Here is a 21636-nt window from a genome sequence, read left to right on the forward strand (position 1 = left end):
TTTTTTGACAGGCAGAGTGGATAGTGAGAGAGAGAGACAGAGAGAAAGGTCTTCCTTTTGCCGTTGGTTCACCCTCCGAAGCCAGGAGCCAGGTGCTTCTCCTGGTCTCCCATGTGGGTGCAGGGCCCAAGGACTTGGGCCATCCTCCACTGCCTTCCCGGGCCATAGCAGAGAGCTGGCCTGGAAGAGGGGCAACCGCAACCGGGATAGAATCTGGTGCCCCAACCGGGACTAGAACCCGGTGTGCCGGCGCTGCAAGGTGGAGGATTAGCCTGTTGCCTGTTGCCAGCTCTGTTTTTATTATATAAGATTGCTTTAGCTATTCGGGTCTCCTGTGTTTCCATATGAATTTCAACATTTTTTCTAGGTCTGAGAAGATTGTCTTTGGTATTTTGATTTTCGCAGAATGCATATTTTGATGATATTCTTCCAATCCATGAACATGATCAGGACTGCCCTGTTGCTATTCTGCCATCTTCCAAAAGTTCTTTGAATCAAACTAAACTTGTCTTTTAATTCCATTTTGCCACAAACATTTTAAGTACCCTCATATGTATATAAGTATGATATCTAAGATCTGGTAGACAATTCATGATTTTAAAGTATATAGTATTAATAAGAACTACTTTTCTTTCAAGTTCTTATTTTTCAACCATTTAGAATAAGGTTGCTGGTAGGTTTGAAATTTTATGTTTCAATGGAAATTTGTAAAAGGAATACAATTCATTGTTTATATAATTAAGCTGTTTAAAGCTTTTCTCAGTTTTTAGAATGAAACAATAAACATTCTGTAATTCAATTCATACTTCATTGTTTTATACAATGTATTTTTTTTTTAAGATTTATTTATTTGAATGTCAGAGTTACACAGAGAGAGGAGAGACAGAGGAGAAACAGAGAGACAGAGGAAGCGGGGGGCGGAAGGAGAGAGGTGTCTTCCATCTGATGGATCACTCTCCAGTTGGCTGCAATGGCTGGAGCTGGCTGATCCGAAGCCAGGAGCTTCTTTCAGGTCTTCCATGCAGTTGCAGGGGCCCAAGTACTTGGGCCATCTTCTGCTGCTTTCCCAGGCCATAGCAGAGAGCTGGATCAAAAGTGGAGCAGCCGAGTCTCTAACAGGTGCCCATATGGGATGCCAGCATTGCAGGCAAGAGTGTTAACCCACCTCACCACAGCGCCAGCCCCTATACAATGTATTAAATAGCCCTCTGTTAATTTTATAGGCTTTATGACAAATTAAACTGTTATTTAATTTTTTAAAGATTTATGTATTCTTTTGTAAGGCAGAGAGAGGGGCAGAGGTAGACGCCGAGAGAGAGAGGTTTTTCCATCTGCTGATTCACTCCCCAGATGGCTACAGCAGCTGGAGCTGGGGCTGATCTGAAGCCAGAAGCCTAGAGCTTCTTCCAGGTTCCCTTCATGGGCACAGGGGCCCAACCACTTGAGCTATATCTTCTACTGCTTTCCCAGGCACATTAGCAGGGAACTGGAACAGAAGTGGAGCAACTGGGACATGAACTGGTGCCCATATGGGATGTGGGCAACACAAGCTTTATTTGCTAAGCAACAGTGCCTGGAGCTAGATTGGAAGTGGAGTAGCTGGGACACGAACTAGCGTAGTACTTTGATTTTTAAGAAAGTGTAACTCATTACTATTCTTGGTTTGATCAGGCAACACTAGAGTTTTGTTTTTTTTTTTTAAATGAGAAAGAAAAGAAATAAGACAGTTAAAAAATGAACTATATTGTATTTTATAAATTTAAGAAAAACATTTCAGCAAGGGAGATTCAAATATTTCATATGTAAGCAGTAGACCAATATGTTGTGCCTACTCAAGGGTAAAATTTAAATTCTTTATAAAAATTATTAATTCTATACAAAATTGTATAAAAGGAGCCAACACTGTAGGGTAGTGGATAAAGCCACCACCTGTGGTGCCAACATCCCACATGGGTGCTGGTTCCAGTCCTGGCTGCTCCACTTCCAATCCAGCTCTCTTCTATGGCCTGGGAAAGCAGTAGAAGAGGGCCCAAATTCTTTTTTTTTTTAACTTTTATTTAATGAATATAAATTTCCAGTGTACGGCTCATGGATTACAATGGCTTCCCCCTCCCACAACTTCCCTCCCACCCACAACCGTCCCCTCTCCCGATCCCTCTCCCCTTCCATTCACATCAAGATTCATTTTCAATTCTCTTTATATACAGAAGATCAATTTAGTATAAAGATTTCAACAGTTTGCACCCACATAGAAACACAAAGTGAAACATACTGTTTGAGTACTAGTTATAGTATTAAATCAAAATGTACAGCACATTAAGGACAGAGATCCCACATGAGGAGCAAGTGCACAGTGGCTCCTGTTGTTGACCCAACAAATTGACACTCTAGTTTATGCTGCCAGTAACCACCCTAGGCTCTCGTCATGAGTTGCCAAGGCTATGGAAGCCTTCCAAGTTTGCCGACTCTGATCATATTTAGACAAGGTCATAAAAGACAGGGTGAGGATAGTAACCAATGATCCTAAGAGTGGCCTTTACCAGATTTGAACAATTATACAGCATTAAGTGGGGAAGAGGACCATCAGTACACACAGGTTGGGAGTAGAGCCATTGGTGGTAGAGTAGAGGTTATGATTACAAAGGAATGAGGCCCAAGTGCGCTAGACAGGGTCTAGAACAAAGGACAGAGTCATTATTAGAGGAGCTAAGAAAGGTGCTGTCTAAGCTACAATTAAGTTTTCTGATTGAGAGGCAAATAGAACCTGACAGAAGGGGCTTGATAATAATCTGGTGGGCTTTAGGCCTTGTAAGTTAAGAGGCCCAGACCTATCCATCTCTTCACATGGGGTACATCCTAAGGGAGGTGTGAACCTCCTAGGGGAAGGCACTCTGTTGACTTTCATTACTTGGCTGGGCTGGGAGGAGAGCTGGCCAGGTAAAGGCAGGGGGCATCTCTAACAAGAAATTTACAGTTCTGCCTGCAATGTTGCTGACCCTACTTGGCCATACCCTCAGCTGCAGTGGTCACTTTGGAAGTTGGGCTGAGTGAAGGGCTTTTCAGCTTAGAGCCAATAAGATCTGTGGCTCTGACCTGGACATCCTTCGACTCCAGGGCAGGTCCATTTCCAGTGATCCAACTCTTGGCAGAGCTGCCAGGGCTCTTCACAAGCTGACTTCTGCTGAAGCCCAGGCTTACCACATTGAAAGCCACTGCAGTGGACTGGCCTGTTGGGTCTTCTTGAGGGCAGATCACTGTACAGATCAGCCATTAATAGGCCTGCCACCCATTGCTTCTGATGCCTAGCTTTCTTTTCCTCCTGGTTTGTGTTCAAGCAGACCAGAGGATGCAAGTCAAGGGAGTGCCCAAGTCCCATCTCTAATCTTCGGTGGCCTGAACTACAAGTCTATAGTCACAGGCATGTTCTGTAGTAGTTTTTCTAAGGTAGACAATGCCCATGAGGAAAATTATATTCTCACTTTAAAACTTTCTTTCCCTTTGGTCTGAAAGGGAGGTTTTTTCTACTTACTGTATACTTCGCTGATGGCGAAGTGAATCTAGCTGTGAGATTATTATTTACGTTCTTATTTTGGCTATGCTATTACAGAAAAATGTTAGCCATCTCTTTTATAAGGTCTAAAGATTAAATTGTGTGTCCTACAGTTTCCTTCATAATAGAATTAGTTCCTACCTTGAAGAGAATAGAGAAATGAAAGAACAAGTTGGGCTTAGAATAGAGAAATGAGGGAGCAGGTCTTAGATCGCTTGCTAACAATAGCAACATTACATGAATACTTAGCAAACAGTTTCAACCTTAGATCGCTTGCTGACAATAGCAATATTACATGAATACTTAGCAAACAGTTTCAACCATTAGATAACAACATAAGAAAACATTTACCAGAAGGTCCAATGCCTTCTATAAATTTTAAGAATCATGTATTTGAAAACACCTCTTAAATATCTAACATGGTGTAGTTTGTTTAACCAGTAAACTTAAGCACAACCATATAAAATGTTTTTAGTTTCTTTCTACCAACAAGTTTAAAACATATGATACACAGATTCAGGTCACACACTGGAAATTTTAGAGTCCAGATTGTTTGAAACTTTGATTTTTTGAATGCCTGTCAAGAATGCCAAGAAGGCTCAAAATCCAAAATATCTGCTTGAAATAAGATTCCTTAATATCATGACATAACATAGACCAAATTTGATCATTGTTACAAGGTGATTCTTCAAATCTTTGAAAATAAGCACATATTTAAGTACCATAGCTCTTAATAAAAATTCAGCTGTTTTTGAACAATTAGAATTTAACAGACATCAAGAGAACATAATAGATTACTTTAACACATTGCTTTAACAGAGCATCAGAGTTTAATTCTATGTCAAAGAGAAATTGAGCTTCCTGTGATCTTTCACTGTGAGGTTTCCTTCCTTTACCTTCTTTCATATTGGTGACCATGTTTCTGTGTTTCTGTGTGTAACACATCTTTAAGCATCTTTTGCAGGGCAGGATGAGTGGCAACAAATTCTTTCAATTTCTGTTTGCTATGAAAAGTCTTTTTTCACCTTCATTCACAAATGAGAGCTTTGCAGGATATAGTATTCTGGGCTGGCAGTTTTTCTCTCTTAGTACCTGGGCTATGTCTCGCCATTCCCTTCTAGCTTGTAGGGTTTCTGATGAGAAGTCTGCTGTGAGTCTAATTGGAGATCCTCTAAGAGTGATCTGACGTTTCTCTCTTGCACCTTTTAGGATCTTTTCTTTATGTTTCACTGTGGTGAGTTTGATTACAATGTGTCGTGGTGAGGATCTCTTTTGGTCATGTTTATTCGGGGTTCTATAAGCTTCCTGTACTAAGATGCCTCTGTCCTTCTCCAAACCTGGGAAATTTTCTGCTAGTATCTCACTGAAAATGCTTTCTAATCCTTTCTCCCTCTCCATGCCTTCAGGAACTCCTAGAACCTGAATGTTGGGTTTTTTAATAGTATCCTGTAGATTCCCGACAATATTTTTTAGATTTCTAATTTCTTCTTTTCTTTGGTTTGCCTGTTTCCTTTCCTGTTCTCTGTCTTCTAAGTCTGATATTCTCTCTTCTGCTTTGCCCATTCTGTTTTTAAGGCTCTCTAATGTGTTTGTCATTTGATCTATTGAGTTCTTCATTTCATTATGATTTCTGGTCACTACCACGGTTTCTTGTTCTACTAGTTGTTTCATTTCATTTTGATTCCTCCTTAATATTTCACTTTCATGAGAGAGATTTTCTATCTTGTCCATTAAGGATTTCTGTAGTTCAAGAATTTGTTTTTGAGAACTTCTTAATGTTCTTATCAATTTTTTTGAGATCCGCTTCTTGCATTTCTTCTATGTCATCATCTTCATATTCTTGAATTGGGGTGTCTTTTTCATTTGGAGGCATCATAGTGTCTTCCTTGTTCTTGTTACCTCGGTTTTTGCGTTTGTTGTTTGGCATGTTGGAGATATTTGGTTTCTTCACTGTGGTGTTTTTTCTTGTTACACTATGGCTCTATAGTAAGTGGACTGTGTGCTTTCAGTGGAACCTTAGAGGCTTGAGATGAGTGTGGACTGAGAGCTGTGTTTGGTTCCTCAGGGTTGAGGGTGTGTCAAAGATGACACTCCCAGGTTAGGCGTGGTAAATCTCTTTCTTTTTTTTTTTTTTTTTTGATTCAAAAGGGAAGTAATTCCGCACAGCTGAACGTAATTGGAGGTAGTTAGCAGGCGAATGATATACCCACAGGAGCCAGAGATCGGAAGCTCTTTCCCAAGGACCACACAGGGAATCTCTGCTGCCCTCAGTGTGGGCTCCAATTCTCCTGCAGTCTCCCAGTGGGTTGCCAAGTTAGATGCTAATCTCCTGTTATTTCACCCCTCCCCCCAGAGTCAGGTTTTTCTGCTAGGCTCAGGGCCAGTGCAGACCTGAGGTCGCCCTGCTTATGACGTATGTCGAAAATGGCGCCTGCTCTGTCTTGCTCGCCTTTGAGAGGTGAGCGGAGAGAGAGAAACTCGTGTCCGTATCGGTCACTTTTTTTTTTTATTTTTCCTCTCTCTCTTCTAGTCAGCCTGGTGAACTTTTCCCCACCGAGTTTCAAGCCTCGTTCTCTCTATTCTCCTCTTTCCACTTGCCCGCTGGTGTCTCGGGCTATGGAGGTTCGGTTCGACTCACCTCGTGTTCCAGCGCTGGTGCGTTGAGTCTGCCGCTGGTGTCCCGAACTTGGGCTCCCACGCTCTCCATGCAGGTCCACTGTGAATCACTAGTTCCGGAAGAGTTTCCTCTGCTGTTTCTTCCCCTACTCTTCCTTGACCCTGCAGTATCTCTACTTTTACTAACCTCTGTCTTGCCGAACTCTCAATGTGCTCCCTTCCTATTCCGCCATCTTGCCGCTCTCCTCGAAGATGGCCCAAATTCTTGGGCACCTGCACCTGCATAGGAGACCTGGAAGATCCTGGCTTTGGATCGGCACAGCTCCAGCCGTTGTGGCCATCTGGGGAATGAACCAGTGGATGGAAGACCTCTCTCTCTCTCTCTCTCTCTTTCTCTGCCTCCTTTCAATGTAACTCTGCCTTTCAGATAAATCAATAAATCTTTTAAAAAAATTGTATAAAAATCTTTAATGGAATGAGAACAATCTTCACATTTATAGAGAGTTTGCAGCTTTAAATTTGTGCTGGCATGAAATGGCATCTGGTATTTAGCTTTTTTAACTGATGTAATAAGTATCTGATTAATCAGTTTTGAAAAAATTCATAAATTATTGAATTAAATGATTCTTTTTAGAAATTGGCTTGGCATAAAAAATGAATGAGCAACACTTAAAATGGAAATGACTGTCACACTTTTGTAGCTTTAAAATAATTTTATAATTAATGTCAACTTTCTTTGGAATTATTTTAGTAGGATGGAGATTTGTTATTATTCATATTAGAAGTGGCACCCTTGATAGAAGCAAACATATACACTTGTAATAAGTTGCTTTAAACACTTAAAATGGAAAACTGTTTTTCAGAATCAGTGGTATTCAGAAGACATACAAAAAGAAAGGTGAAAATGTAGAAGCTTTGAGAAGTAAGTAGCTTTCCTCATATTTGGTCCATAATATTAAAGTACATATGGAAAATTAATTTGTGTAGCTAGTGGGAAGTACAGACTTCTCTACCTTAATTTTCTGTCTTGTTTATAGATGTAATTATGTGATTAACGTTTATGGTAGAAGTAATAACATCAAAGTTGCAAAAGTAACTTTTAACTAAGATGAAAAATATTCAACTATTTGAACAAGTCTATGTCTGTTTTCACTATTATGCATGTGTATGCATTTTAGTTATTTTTTTAAAAAGTCGTTTTTACCAACATTGGATTTCTCAACTTCAGCACTACTGACATTTTGGCTTGATGATCCTTTGTTGTGGGGAGCTGTCCTGACATTTGTAGGATGTTTAGCATTGTATCAGTGTGTTAGTCATTGATCTCCAGAACCAGAATACACAAATACACTATGATGTTATTAGTCTACTTAACTTTATTCTGGTAGGATAAGGTGGTACTCCACAGCATGTGAGTTGATGTCTTTCTAGATTTCTTGAAAATAAATTTCTTGGGCTGGCATTGTGATATAATGGGTTAAGCTGCTGCCTAAGATGCTGCCATCCCATTTGAGTACCAGTCTGAGTCCTGGTTGCTCCACTTCCCATCCAGCTCCCTGCTAATGTACGTGGGAAAGCACTGGAAGATAGCCCAAGTCCTTGGGCCCTTGCACCGCCTTGGGAGACCCAGATGCAGCTCCTGGCTTCGGCTTGGCCCAACCTGGGCCATTGCAGCCATTTGGGGAGTGAACCAGCAGAAGGAAGATTCATTCTCATTCTCTCTCTCTCTCTAACTCTGCCTTTCAAATAAATCATTAAAAAAAAGAAAGTAAATTTATCTGTCTTGATGATGAATTACATTTCTTGTAATCCAGAGGATTATAATATTATATATATTAACTAAAGATAGGTCACAGACAGCATTTGAATTGTAGACTATTTGGACCCCACTAATTTGTCTTCTTTGTATCAGAGCTCCGTCACTGTCCCTAAGAAAAGTAAGGCCATAGGATTATGCTTAGCTTTTGAGCTGAGTTTTTAGTTGCTGGCTTCAGTGATTGCAAACAACTTTTCTGTGTGTATCAGCATATAAGTGAAATACTGTCTCACAAATCATCCTCTGGGCATTTACTTGACAGTGATACCCAGCATATGATATGATTGCTTTTTTCAGTTGACAACAAAGAGAGTATTGACTAATCTAAGGGCTAGATTTAGAGAAACAAAGAGTTTCTAGAATGGCTGCTGCCATTCTTGGTGAATAATCTTTGTAGACTAGAATTGGAGCTAAGTAAGAGTTCACAGTATATGTTATTCAAAGCTGAAGAATGTCAAGGGGAAAACATTCCTCATCATTACCCTTAACTGGGATACCTCATTCCAGTCTCTTTAAAAGGAGTGTCAAGTTTCTTTCCTGAGTTGCAGAGTTACAGTTCCTGGGAAAAGAATACAGTGGGTATGCTATTTTCTGTATTCAGAATGACAGATTCTAAGCTTGTGTGCGTGGAAGTCGTGGAGCTGCAGAAGAAACGTTTTTCCCCCAAAGAAAACTTTTATTTCAGAAATACAAATTTCATAAGTACAACTTTAGGAATATAATGATTCTGCCCACCATACCCACCCTCCCACCCATACTCCCAACACTCTTCCTCCTCCCTCTCCCATTACCAGTCCTATTCTCCATTAAGATTCATTTTCAATTAACTTTATACACAGAAGACCAACTCCATACTAAGTGAAGATTTCAACAGTTTGCACATACAAACACACACAAAAAACTGAGAACTAGTTTTACAGTTAACTCTCATAATACAACTCAATGAGGAAAGAGGTCCTGCATGGGAAATTTAATGCACAGTGACTCCTGTTGTTAATTTAACAGTTAACACTCTCATGTAAGAGATCAGTGACCACCTGAGGCTCTTGACATGAACTGCTTAAGCTATGGAAGCCTTTTGAATTTACAAACTCCATCAGTATTTAGAAAGGCCATAAGCAAGGTGGAAGTTCTCTCCTCCCTTCAGAGAAAAGTACATCCTACTTTGATGACGACTTCTTTCTGCTGGGGTCTCACAGAGATCCTTCATGTAGAACATTTTTTGCCACAGTGTCTTGGATTTCCATGCCTGAAATGCTGTCATGGGCTTTTCAGCCGGATCCAAATACCTTAAGAGCTGATTCTCAGCACTTAGGGCATTCGGATCCGGCTGAAAAGCCCATGAGAGTATTTCAGGCATGGAAAGTCAAGACACTCTTGAAAAAAAAAAAACAAAAAACCAAAAAAACAAACAAACCTAAATGAAAGATCTCTGCTAGTGAGATCCAGTGGAAAGAACAGTCATCAAAGAAGGAGGTACCTTTCTCTGAAGGGAGGAGAGAACTTCCACTTTGACTATGACCTTGTCTAAATATGATAAGAGTCAGTGAACTCGAAAGGCTTCCATAGCCTTGGCAACTCATGACTGGAGCCTAGGGAGATTACTGAGCCCATAAACTAGAGTGTCAATTTGTTGGGTCAACAACAGGAGTCACTGTGCACTTCCTCCTCATGTAGGATCTCGGTCCTTAATGTGCTGTACATTGTGATTTAATGCTATAACTTACTCAAACAGTATTTTTCATTTTGTGTTTCTATGTAGGTGCAAACTGTTGAAATCTTTACTTAATATATACTAAACTGATCTTCTATAATAAGAGAAATGAAAATGAATCTTGATGTGAATGGAAGGGGAGAAGGAGTGAGAAAGGGGAGGGTTGCGGGTGGGAGGGGAGTTATGGGGTGGAAAGCCATTGTAACCCATAAGCTGTGCTTTGGAAATTTATATTCATTAAATAAAAGTTTTTTAAAAAAAAGAGCTGATTCTGAGGTCAGAGTGCTACTTAAAATGATTAAAACTACAGTGAACAAGAGAGTGAAAGGACAGGATCCTTCTCAAAAGAAAATATTTAACTTTTTATACATCGTAGTTATTTCTCTTGAGTAGTTCATAGATACCTTTCTCCCTAACTCAGTATGTTTATAATATCCAGAGATTTGTAATATGTGGGTACTTCAGAAAGTTCATGGAAAAATAGAATGGAAAGGTAAATTTATTTTAATGTAAAACAGTTTTGAAATACATGCATACTTTTTCATAACACATATATTCATGAACTTTTTGAAGACACCATATATAAATCATGATACTTTTGTTGATTAATTACTTTTCCTTTTTCTTACACAGTGAACATGTCAGACAATGAATCTTGTGTTTGCCTGGATTATAGAACTTTGTATGTGCATGGTTATCAGTGTGACTTTGCTTTTTAATTTTCCGTGAAGTTAACTATTATACCTCAGAAAGATACTTTACTACGTAGTTTCCACAAACATATACATGTGCATGTATGTGTGTGTAGTGTGTGTGTGTGTGCACATGCATATTCCTACTCACACATGATTTATCAGTATGTCAACTTTTGCTCCCCTGAGATAATTACAAGTGTGTTTGTGGTCTTGGTTTGGGTTTCTTGGTATGTCCTGAGTTCCTATACTGTATCTTTTACTAGTTATGTATTTTTGCTTGCTACTTCCCTGATTGGCTCTGGCATATGATACTACTTCTTATTTTATATTTCACCATTTGCCTAGTTTCTTGGCTAATTCATTTCTACTTCATAATTTCAGATCATCTACTGTCTTCATTCATTTACATATCCATCCAGCGATATTTCTTCATTGATTTAAATGTTTTAAGCATTTACTTAAACATTCTTGCACTATTGGTTAATTTCTATTTTTTGCCAGTGTTTTAATTCCCTTGAAAGTCACAAAAAGTCAGTAGATAGAAAATTCCAATCCTCAAATATTTAGTATACCCTCTAAATCTTACTATATTAACAAATACAAATTATTTTCATTTGCCTTTCATACTGTTTATATTATTTTTAAATAAGATTTATTTATTTACTTGAAAGAGTTACACAGAGAGAGAAGGAGATACAGAGAGAAAGAGAAAGGTCTTCCATCGCTGGTTTACTCCTCAGTTGGCCCCAATGGCTGGAGCTGCACCAATTAAAGCCAGGAGCCAGGAGCTTCTTCCAGAGCTCCCACATCAGTACAGGGGCCCAAGGACTTGAACCATCTTCTACTGCTTTCCCAGACCACAGCAGAGAGCTGGATTGGAAGTGGAGTAGCCGAGACTCAAACTGGCACCCATATGGGATGCCGGCACTGCAAGTGGTGGCTTTACCTGCCACAGCACTGGCCCCTTGTTTATACAATTGGCTATGATAAAGAAGCTCCTGAACCTGCCCTAAAAAATGCTGATAACTTTATAACTGTAAATGTATTGCTTTACTTTAAAATTACCCAGGTGTTATGAATTATCTTTCATAGCTGAAGAGAAATAAAAATTACATTTGAAGCTTCTTTTTTTCCTGAACTAGATTTGTCATTTGACATATATGAGGGACAGATTACTGCATTACTTGGCCATAGTGGAACAGGAAAGAGTACACTGATGAATATACTTTGTGGACTGTGCCCACCTTCTGATGGTGAGAATTTGCTGACTTAAATGAAATTTCTGACTTGTCTTATTAATGCTATTAACCATAATATATAATAATTATTTTTCCTTTAATGTGTAGTTAATGATTTTTATCAGTGATTTGGGATCCATTTCTGTACTTGTGAAAGTGTTTTCTTTTTTTTTTTTTTTTTGCCTACACATATTAGGGTATTTTTCCACAGAAAATAAAAGTGATTCCATTTTTTGAGCCTATTTTCGTTACATATTTATGTGTGTGCATGTGTATATGTATATACATACGTATATGGTATATGTGTGTGTATGTTTGCTTATTCATTTTCAGTGAACAACAAATCAGTTACTATCTGGAAATTAAATCACATTGATAGAATATTTCTAGTTGAAATAATAAATCCAGATTTCTAAATTTAGAGCAGTATTTTAAAAGGAAACAATGATAAACGTGAACACCATTGTCTAAATAGAATTTTAAGAGCAGTGCCTCAAAACATACTTTTGACCTGTAATTATTTCATAGATAAAAATTCAGTGCAACAGCTCCTGTGTTCACATTAGCTAAATAGAGTGACAGTGTAGTACATATTTCAATTTACAAAAGGGCCAAATTGCATTGAATCTGCATTTTTCAACATTTTAAATGTAGTTTTACTGTTAAAACTAGTTTGATTTTGTTGCTTATGTTGTATCACTCATTGATGGTAGTCATAGTAACTTGACATTTATATAAATTCATGATTTTGTATATGATTCTCCATTATCATTTTAACATTGTTAAGTGAGTTGTAGTAGTATTCAGTTTATAGAAAAACTGAAATTTAGAGATTCTCTAATTTGCCCGAGACAGTACAACTGTTTATTTGAACTCTCCACTAAAACATAATATCTAGAAACAATGGGAAATTGTTACTGTTAATTGTAACATTAGATATTTATGTTTAATGTTAAATTTCTAGTTCATTCCTCATTTTGCTATGTAATATGGCCTAGAAATGAAGGAAAATGAAGTTGAAATATAAGTGGAAGCATATTACCAATAATATGTAAATGAGAATGTTTTCTATTTTCCAAATTTAAATTAATTCTTGTTTTATATATCTATTAGAATCAAATAACTAAATTACTAGAATACATTAAAGCATATATGTTGTAATACTTACTGTGTTTAAATTTAAAAATGCATTTTTCTTTTAGGAATTGCATCCATATATGGACACAGAGTTTCAGAAATAGATGAAATGTTTGAAGCAAGAAAAATGATAGGCATTTGTCCACAGTTAGATATACATTTTGATGTTTTGACTGTAGAAGAAAATTTATCCATTTTAGCTTCAATCAAAGGAATACCAGCCAACAATATAATACAAGAAGTATGTTGATACCTTTACTTTTTCTCCCTGTGAGTTAATAACTTCATTATAATACAGATGTGCTCTAAATATAAGACTTTTACTGATCCAGTAAACAGGAAGTTATTACAAAGAAATACAATTTAGAGCAAATGTGTTACTACATATAAAGTAGTCCTTGTTTCATCTGCAGGATTCTCACCCCCTCTCTCCCTTCTTTCCCTCATCTCCCTTGTTGCCTCCTATGTACTGCTTCCATACCCTACTTTCCCATACGACAAGAAACTTCACTGATCACTTCTTATTCCAAGTGTACCCAGGAAGGTACTAGAGTAAAATGGAGCCTTTCTTCAAAAAGCTTGTTATGTGCTGTTTCCAAAGCTATGTATGAATAAATGTCAAAGTTTCATTTTGAAGGCACTTTAAAAATTATCTTCAACTTAAAACCACGTATTTTAAAATAATACTTTAAAACTTAAAATAGTTAAAAACAAATACATAACTGGTGTGATTTTTAAAATTACAGTGTTCAAATTTTGCTTTTACAGGTGCAGAAAGTTTTACTAGATTTAGACATGCAGGCTATAAAAGATAACCAAGCTAAAAAATTAAGTGGTGGTCAAAAAAGAAAGCTGTCTTTAGGAATTGCTGTTCTTGGGAATCCAAAGGTAAATAAATATTAATTCACTGATGGGATCATTTAAATTATGTTGAATACAAAAGGTTATAGAAAGATATATATATATATATATATATATACACACACATAGCATATTATAGAAAGTTTAAACAGATATTCTGTGTTATCATAGATCAGAAAAATATATAACGTCTTTATAATATTGGGTGCTAGAATGTATAGATTTTAGTTATGTCTAGTGTTTTATTTCTTTAAAAAAAGATCTGAGGCAGGCATTTATTGCAGCACTAAAGTCACTGCTTCGGATTCCTACATTCCATATCTGAGTGTGAGGTTAATAGCTGGAGTTCCTCTGCTTTCGATCTGGCTACATGCTTGCTAATATGCATCCAGGGAGACAGCTGATGATGACTGAAGACCTTGTGTTCCTGTTGCCCACATGGGAGACCCTGATCAAATTCTGGGCTCTTGGATTCAGCCTGGCCCAGCCCTGGCTGTTGTGTGAATTTGGAGAGTGAACCAACTGTTAGAAGATCTCCTTTGTCTATCTCAAATAAAATGAAAATAAATCAGTTTTAAAAATTATAAAAATGAAGAAAATATGGCCCCAAATATTTGAATAAAACAGTGTTCTTTTCTCTATAGTTTTGACTATATTTATAATAACTCATAATAAAATCTAAAAAATAAAAAAGGAATAGTTTAGTTTGTCCTGTCCTGTTGCTTTGATTTTATGTGTGCTGTTTTGTGCTGCTGTCTGTGCTGCAGAAGCAGAAGCAGTGTGTGACTGCAGTGTGGAACCTGCCACACTCCAGTGCTGCTATAGCGTGGGATGATTTCCTATTCTAGCTTCACGTTAATTAATCTTCCTCCCAATCCTCACCATCATGATTTTTTATTTAAAAATAGTTTTGAAACTTATTGCTTCCTTTGAACTAATATAGGACATGTTTCACTAAAAAAGTTATTGTATCTACAAATTTAATTGTTAATATAATGGCAGCATACTTAATGTTTTTTGTAGTTTATCTTACTGTTATGTGTTATATGTTACAGACATTATTCTTTTAACATTAAACCAAGAAAAATATTTATATGCAAAACTTAAAAGTTTTACAATTTATGTGAGTTCAAATAAAGTGAAAAACTCAGAGCTAATATATTTCTGACTGATAATATTTACTTGAAATGGAGAAACTTTTCAGTGTCCACATACATTTTAAATGTTGCAGTTTTCCTAAGGATTTCTTGCCCTTCCTCACCATTTTCACACAGGTATTACTGCTAGATGAACCAACAGCTGGAATGGACCCCTGTTCTCGTCATATTGTTTGGAATCTTTTAAAATATAGAAAAGCCAATCGGGTGACAGTTTTTAGTACTCATTTCATGGATGAAGCTGACATTCTTGCTGGTGAGATTTTTGCTTTATTTATTTTTTTTTTTGTGCTTTATTTTTTAGGAACATTGCCATGGGCTAAAAGGGTTATGGGAATGAAAATGCTCCATCTTGAGGAATAGAAAAACATGTACCTAGTTTCTCCAGCACTGGTTGTAACGTGTGTGACTTGTCTACCATGGAAGCTCATTAGAAGCCCAGTGTTCTTATTGGATGCTAGTTACATAGGTATCTTCTGCCTTGCACATACCCACTGTCCAAACTCCCAGAGAGAAAGCAAATGTTTTGTATAAAACACACTGCTTTATAGTTTTTTACAGGCCTAATGGGCCACACTTAACTTTTTTGAAAATATTAGGAACCCTCCCAAAATCCAAGTTTCCAGTTGCCAGCCATGGGCCAACCTTGCAGCAGGCCTTTCTCAGGGTAATTTTTCCAGACCTGCTATGCTCTTTTATACCCATAAACATACAAAGAACACAAGTTTATGCTGACAAATAATTTTTAATAATCTTGACAAAATAGAGAAGTTAGAAATTCTAGAGTAACTTCTTTCAAAAGGTTACAACCTAATGGATAAATTATTCATCTCTTCAATAAAGTATCTTTATTTTAAAAAACAACAAACATTTTGTTATTTCTATTGTTTATACATTTGGTTATTAAAAAATGTAAAAGCCATTGTATTTAACAAGCTTTTTGTGAAGAAATATTTGAAGTAAAATGAAGAAAATGGGTCATAAATTCATATTGTTTGGGTCCAGTTTCTGGATTTGTTATTTAATAGTATATGAAATGTGTAATTAATTTATTATTGCTTCACTATTCTCATTTGAAAAATAGGTAATCTGTTACCTTCCTCATAACGTAATTATGAATGATTATTGAGATAATACTTGATTACCTCATAATAATGCAAAAAACATAAATGCTAATTATTAATACAGTAATTAGCTTAGAGATTGATATATAAATCTCTACTTGCAGATAGGAAAGCTGTCATATCACAAGGAATATTAAAATGTGTTGGTTCTTCAATTTTTCTCAAAAGCAAATGGGGGATTGGCTACCGACTGAGGTATTGTTCATTCTTTATCGAGTTTATTTTTTTTATTATAGTCTGTATGTACTGTTATTGCTTTTATGGTTTGTCATAGTATTTCTTGACCATATTTTATGACACTAAATTTAAAGAATTCAGAATTCATTTTGAATTGCTTGTTGAGTGATATTAAAAAATTCCAATTCTTTGATCTTCTCTAGTATGTACATAGATAGATACTGTGCCACAGAATCCCTTTCCTCACTGGTTAAACAGCACATACCTGGAGCTACGTTATTACAACAGAATGACCAACAAGTTGTGTATAGCTTACCTTTCAAGGACATGGACAAATTTTCAGGTATTATTCTTGGCATGTTGGTTGTCAAACAAGGATCTTTTATTGGGAATGGGCTTTTTTGATGTCCTTTTTGCTTATTTCTCTTTCTTCTATTCCTATGCTCCCAGGTAGTCAGGATTAATATTTTATTTTTGCTTTATTTTGTTTTTGAAAGCTAGAAATACTGAATGTTAACTTTTGTTTTTCTTTACAAACAGTATGCAAGAAACTAATATGTTAAATATTTTAAGAAAATGTAAGAAAATCATAAAAAGAATTTGTTTAATATGCTGTAAAGAAAAAAAGAAATTGCTCCAGATTTGCTTGTTGGCTTCATGAGAGTAATGCATTGATATGAGGATGCTTCAAAAAGTTTGTAAAAAAAATGTAATTAAAATATAGGTAGTTTTTTGAAGACAAAATTTGAAATTTATACACAATTTTTATAATACACGTTTTCATGAACTTTTTGAAGACCCCTTGTGTATATATACATACATTGTTGCTTATGTATGTTCTCAAGTTCTTTTTTAATTTCATAATGAACTATATGATAAATCTTTTATTTCTTTTTATCGAGGCACTGTTTTTCAACTTTATAATGGGGAACTTAAACTCAGTCTGTTTAATAGCCAAAAGGGTATTACTGATGTGGCTGTGTTGTACAAAATTCCAATAGTATTGATCTCATAACCAGAAAAATATTTTCTGTAGTAGATTAATTAATTAGTTTATTTTCAAAAAACCTCATGAATTAATTGTATTAACAGACATGTACCAGTTTATTGCATCTTACCTATTACTCATCCAATTTATATCTTACTCTTTAATAGCATTTATGTAATGCTTGTCTTGTGCCAGCTGCTGGTCTATGCCTTTACAAGTATTAGTATTCTTAGTTATCTCAATTTTTTAACAAATAAATATGTGAGATAAGTACTATTATAGTTTCCAGTTTTTAAGTGAGAAAACAGTTATAAAAAGGTTTAGGGAAATTGCCCAGAGGTCATACAGATAGAAAATAGTGGTGCTGGTTTTTGAACACAGGAAGGCTGGTTCCAGAACTCATGTTTTCACTACCATACTTCATTGCTCCTCATGTTTCTTTGATAAATTGTCACACTATTTCACTGGATTTTTTAAAAATTTATTTATTTGAAAGAGTTACACAGAGAGAAGAGAGGCAGAGAGAGAAAGAGAGAGAGAGGTATCTCCTATCCGCTGGCCCACTCCCCAATTGGCCGCAATGGCTGGAGCTGCGCCAATCCAAAGCTAGGAGCCGGGTCTCCCACGTGGGTGCAGGGGCCCAAGGACCTGGGCCATCTTCCACTGCTTTCCCAGGCTACAGCAGAGAGCTGGATTGGAAGTGGAGCAGCTGTTAACCCACTGCGGCACCAGAGTGCTGGCCCCTATTTCACTGGATTTTAAAGTGTGTTTTTGGAAACTCCTAGGGGTGGGCCCTAAGAGACCTCTTTAAGGAATTCATGAGGTCAGTACTTTTTTCGAATATACCCAGACATTATTTACCTTTTTTTGATTCTCAGCTTCTCACATATAGTTTCTTTCAGAAACTACATGACATGTGCCATTACAACAGAAACAATTACTGGAGAATCAATTTGTCCTCTATTAAGGAAATTTGCAAAGATATCCCCTTCTTAGTGACTTTTTTGTCTGGAAAAATATAATTTTTAAAATAACATTATTTCAACATGGTTTTCCTCATTATTTTTAAAAAAACAACTGATTTCTCTGTTTTTAAGTATGTTTCAGTTTTAACATTCTCAGTTGTAAATACTTTAAAATATTTCTTAATTTTAATTTATAATATAAATACCTATTAGATATAGCCCCATAAACAAAATTTCCTTGGTTTCTAGAGCATTGATAAGAATTTTAAGGCACCAGTTGTAGTGCAGTGGGTTAAGCCACCAACTGTGACACTATATAGGCACTGATTTGAGTCCCTACTGCTCCACTTCTCTTCCAGCTCCCTGCTAATGTGCTTGAGAAAGCAGTAGAAGATGGCCCAAGTACTTGGGCCCCTGCCACCCAAGTGGAAGACCATGAGGAAGCCCCTGGCTCCTGGCTTCTGCTTGGCCCAGTCCTGGCCATGGCCACCATTTTGGGAGTGAACCAGAGAATGGAAGATCTCTTTTCTCTCTCTCTCTCCCTCCCTCTATTCTTCTCTCCCTCTCTCTCTGTAATTCTGTGTTGCAAATAAATAAAACTTTTAATAATAATTTTAAAAAAACCTTAAAATTCTCTTGTTACCAAAAGCTTTAGAACCTCTGTCTCAGCAGAGTACATTTATTTACTTCTTAAAGAATTATTTGTTTTTGTGAAAGAGTTAGAGAGAGAAAGAGATGGAGAGAGAGGAAAAGATCTTCTACCTGCTGGTTCACTCCCCAGATGGCTGCAACAGCCAGGACTTGGCCAGGCCAAAGCCAGCAGTCAGGAGCTTCTTCCTGGTTTCACACGTGGGTGGCAGGGACCCAAGGCCATCATCTGCTGATTTTCTAGGTGCATTAGCAGTGAAGTGGATTAGAAGTGGAACAGCTGGAACTTGAACCAGATCCATTTGGGATGCTGGCATTGCAGGTAGTAGCTTAACCTATTGTACCATAACACCCACCCCTTAGCAGAATAAATCTAGTCTTACCCTATTTTTAAAGGATATTTTAGAGTAATTCATGATAATATGCCTTACTATACATCATTCTTCCATTTTTTATTTTAGGTTTGTTTTCTGCACTAGACACTCATTCAAATTTGGGTGTCATTTCTTATGGTGTTTCCATGACTACTTTGGAAGATGTATTCTTAAAGCTAGAAGTTGAAGCAGAAATTGACCAAGCAGGTAAAAATGCAACTAAAAATGTTTTAGACAATGAGCCAGACAGATGGTGAATAAGACAAATAACTGTATAAGCATGTGAAACTTTTATTATTTTATGACGGGAGGGCAGAAATAAACAGGTAAGTAAATAAGTAATTGAGATATTTACTGATAGTGATAGGAGTTATGAAGGAAATTGATGAGTTTGTCTTGGTATGCAGTGAAGTTACATTGTATTGTATTGTTAAGGAGGACTTTGTTGAGAATATCTTTAAGGTACTGGTGCTGTGGCTCAGTGGATTAAAGCTGCTGCATGTAGTGCCAAGATCCCATATGGGCACTGGTTCGAGTCCTGGCTGCTCCACTTCTGATCCAGTTCCCTCCTAATGTGCCCAGGAAAGTAGTGGCATGCTTGGGCACTCTACCTATGGGAAACCCGAAAGAAGCTCCTGGCTCTTGGCTTCAGCCTGGCCCAGTCCTGGTTGTTGTAGCCATTTGGGAACTGAACCAGCAGATGGAAGATTTCTCTCTCTCTCTTCTTTTCTCTCTCCCCGTAAGTCTGCCTTTCAAATAAATAAATAAATAAATCTTTAAAATTATTTTTAAAATTAGCATATATTTGAACTGAGAACTGTATGAAAGAAAAACCCAGGTAGGAAGATTTTAAGACCGAAATTTCCAGGTAAAGAGAACTTCTACTGAAATGACATAAAATGAGAACTGAATTTGATGTTTTTAAGGGATTAAGAAAGGCCACCATGGCTGGAACCATGGTGAGGACTATACACAGTTTTGTCAGAGGGTGGGCAAAGGCCAGATCACATTTTACTTTTGAACATGTGGATTTTGTTTTTTGTCTTAGTGTGATATGATAAACTATGAGATTTAAAGCAAAAGAGTTAATGCAATCTGATGGGCATTTTTAAAAAGGCATTATGGCTGTTGAATGATGAGTGTATTATAAAGAAATAATGGTAGCAAGAAGATCATTTATGAAACTACTACAATTAATCCCGGCTTGAACTGAGATGATAGTGAATATGGGTGAAAAAAAGTTTTGTGTTATATTGGTTGTAGTGGTGATGCTTTGCTGATTGATCGAGTGTTAAGGGTTTGGGAAAGGGCAGAAATCAATACTTTTGGATTAAGAATTAGGAATAGAATTGCCATTTCCTGAGAATAGCAGAGGAATAGGTTTGTGGAAAGAAGGAATTAAGGCATGAACTTAGGCTATATTATCTGAGACACATCTGTATTTTATGAGGTGCATCTGGAGCTAAGTGAAGATGTTGGATGAAATCGCTTAAGTCGAGAGTATAGATAATAGTAGAGGGGCAAGTCTTGAAGGTTAAAAATGGAGAAGGATCCGGCCGGCACCACGGCTCAATAGGCTAATCCTCTGCCTGCAGCGCCGGCACACCGGGTTCTAGTCCTGGTTGGGGTGCCAGATTCTGTCCCGGTTGCCCCTCTTCCAGTCCAGCTCTCTGCTGTGGCCCGGGAGTGCAGTGGAGGATGGCCCAAGTCCTTTGGCCCTGCACCCCAAGGGAGACCAGGAGAAGCACCTGGCTCCTGCCTTTGGATCAGCGCAGTGCGCTGGGCACAGCGCGCCGGCTGCAGCAGCCATTGGAGGGTGAACCAAGGGCAAAGGAAGACCTTTCTCTCTGTCTCTCTCTCTTACTGTCCACTCTGCTTGCCAAAAAAAAAAAAAAAAAAAAAAGGAGAAGGGTCCAAAAAAGATTGACTGAGAAAGCACAGTTATTAGAGAATGAATGAAAGAATGGAGATGCAAAAGTATAGAAAAACAAAATGGTTTCCAAGAAAGAATAAGTGAACAATTACTTGTGTATTATTGTGATGAATGAGATGAGAACAGAAAAGATTGTTTTTTTTTTTTTGTAAATTTTCTTTTTTTTAATTAATTAATTTATTTTTTTAAATTTTGACAGGCAGAGTGGACAGTGAGAGAGAGAGAGACAGAGAGAAAGGTCTTCCTTTTTGCCGTTGGTTCACCCTCCAATGGCCGCCGCGCTGATCAGATGGCAGGAGCCAGGTACTTATCCTGGTCTCCCATGGGGTGCAGGGCCCAAGCACTTGGGCCATCCTCCACTGCACTCCCTGGCCACAGCAGAGAGCTGGCCTGGAAGAGGGGCAACCGGGACAGGATCGGTGCCCCGACTGGGACTAGAACCTGGTGTGCCGGCGCCGCAAGGCGGAGGATTAGCCTATTGAGCCGCGGCGCCGGCTGGTTGTTTTGATAATATTGAAAACAGTGAGGAATTTGATAGTGTGGATGATAATGGTGACCTCAACAAGTACAATTTCAGTAGTGAGGTAAAGAGAAAGCTGGATCTGTATATTTTCAGGAGAGGATGTAAGCTGAGGAAACTGTT

General features: G+C 37.4%; 1 protein-coding gene across 2 annotated transcripts in view; it reads left to right on the forward strand.

The window, feature by feature from the left end:
- The window catches only part of ABCA5 (ATP binding cassette subfamily A member 5), a 92562-nt gene that overhangs the window by 24844 nt on the left and 46082 nt on the right, over positions 1-21636 (forward strand). For both annotated transcript variants that reach the window (XM_062216105.1, XM_062216106.1), the window contains 8 exons: positions 7030-7088; positions 11534-11644; positions 12832-13007; positions 13535-13654; positions 14902-15040; positions 16013-16103; positions 16289-16428; positions 19148-19267. In XM_062216105.1, coding sequence (XP_062072089.1) covers positions 7030-7088; positions 11534-11644; positions 12832-13007; positions 13535-13654; positions 14902-15040; positions 16013-16103; positions 16289-16428; positions 19148-19267 — 956 coding nt within the window. The remainder of the gene's footprint in view (positions 1-7029; positions 7089-11533; positions 11645-12831; positions 13008-13534; positions 13655-14901; positions 15041-16012; positions 16104-16288; positions 16429-19147; positions 19268-21636) is intronic.

The sequence above is a fragment of the Lepus europaeus genome, chromosome 18 (genome assembly GCF_033115175.1).
Source record: "Lepus europaeus isolate LE1 chromosome 18, mLepTim1.pri, whole genome shotgun sequence".
Lineage (NCBI taxonomy): Eukaryota > Metazoa > Chordata > Mammalia > Lagomorpha > Leporidae > Lepus > Lepus europaeus.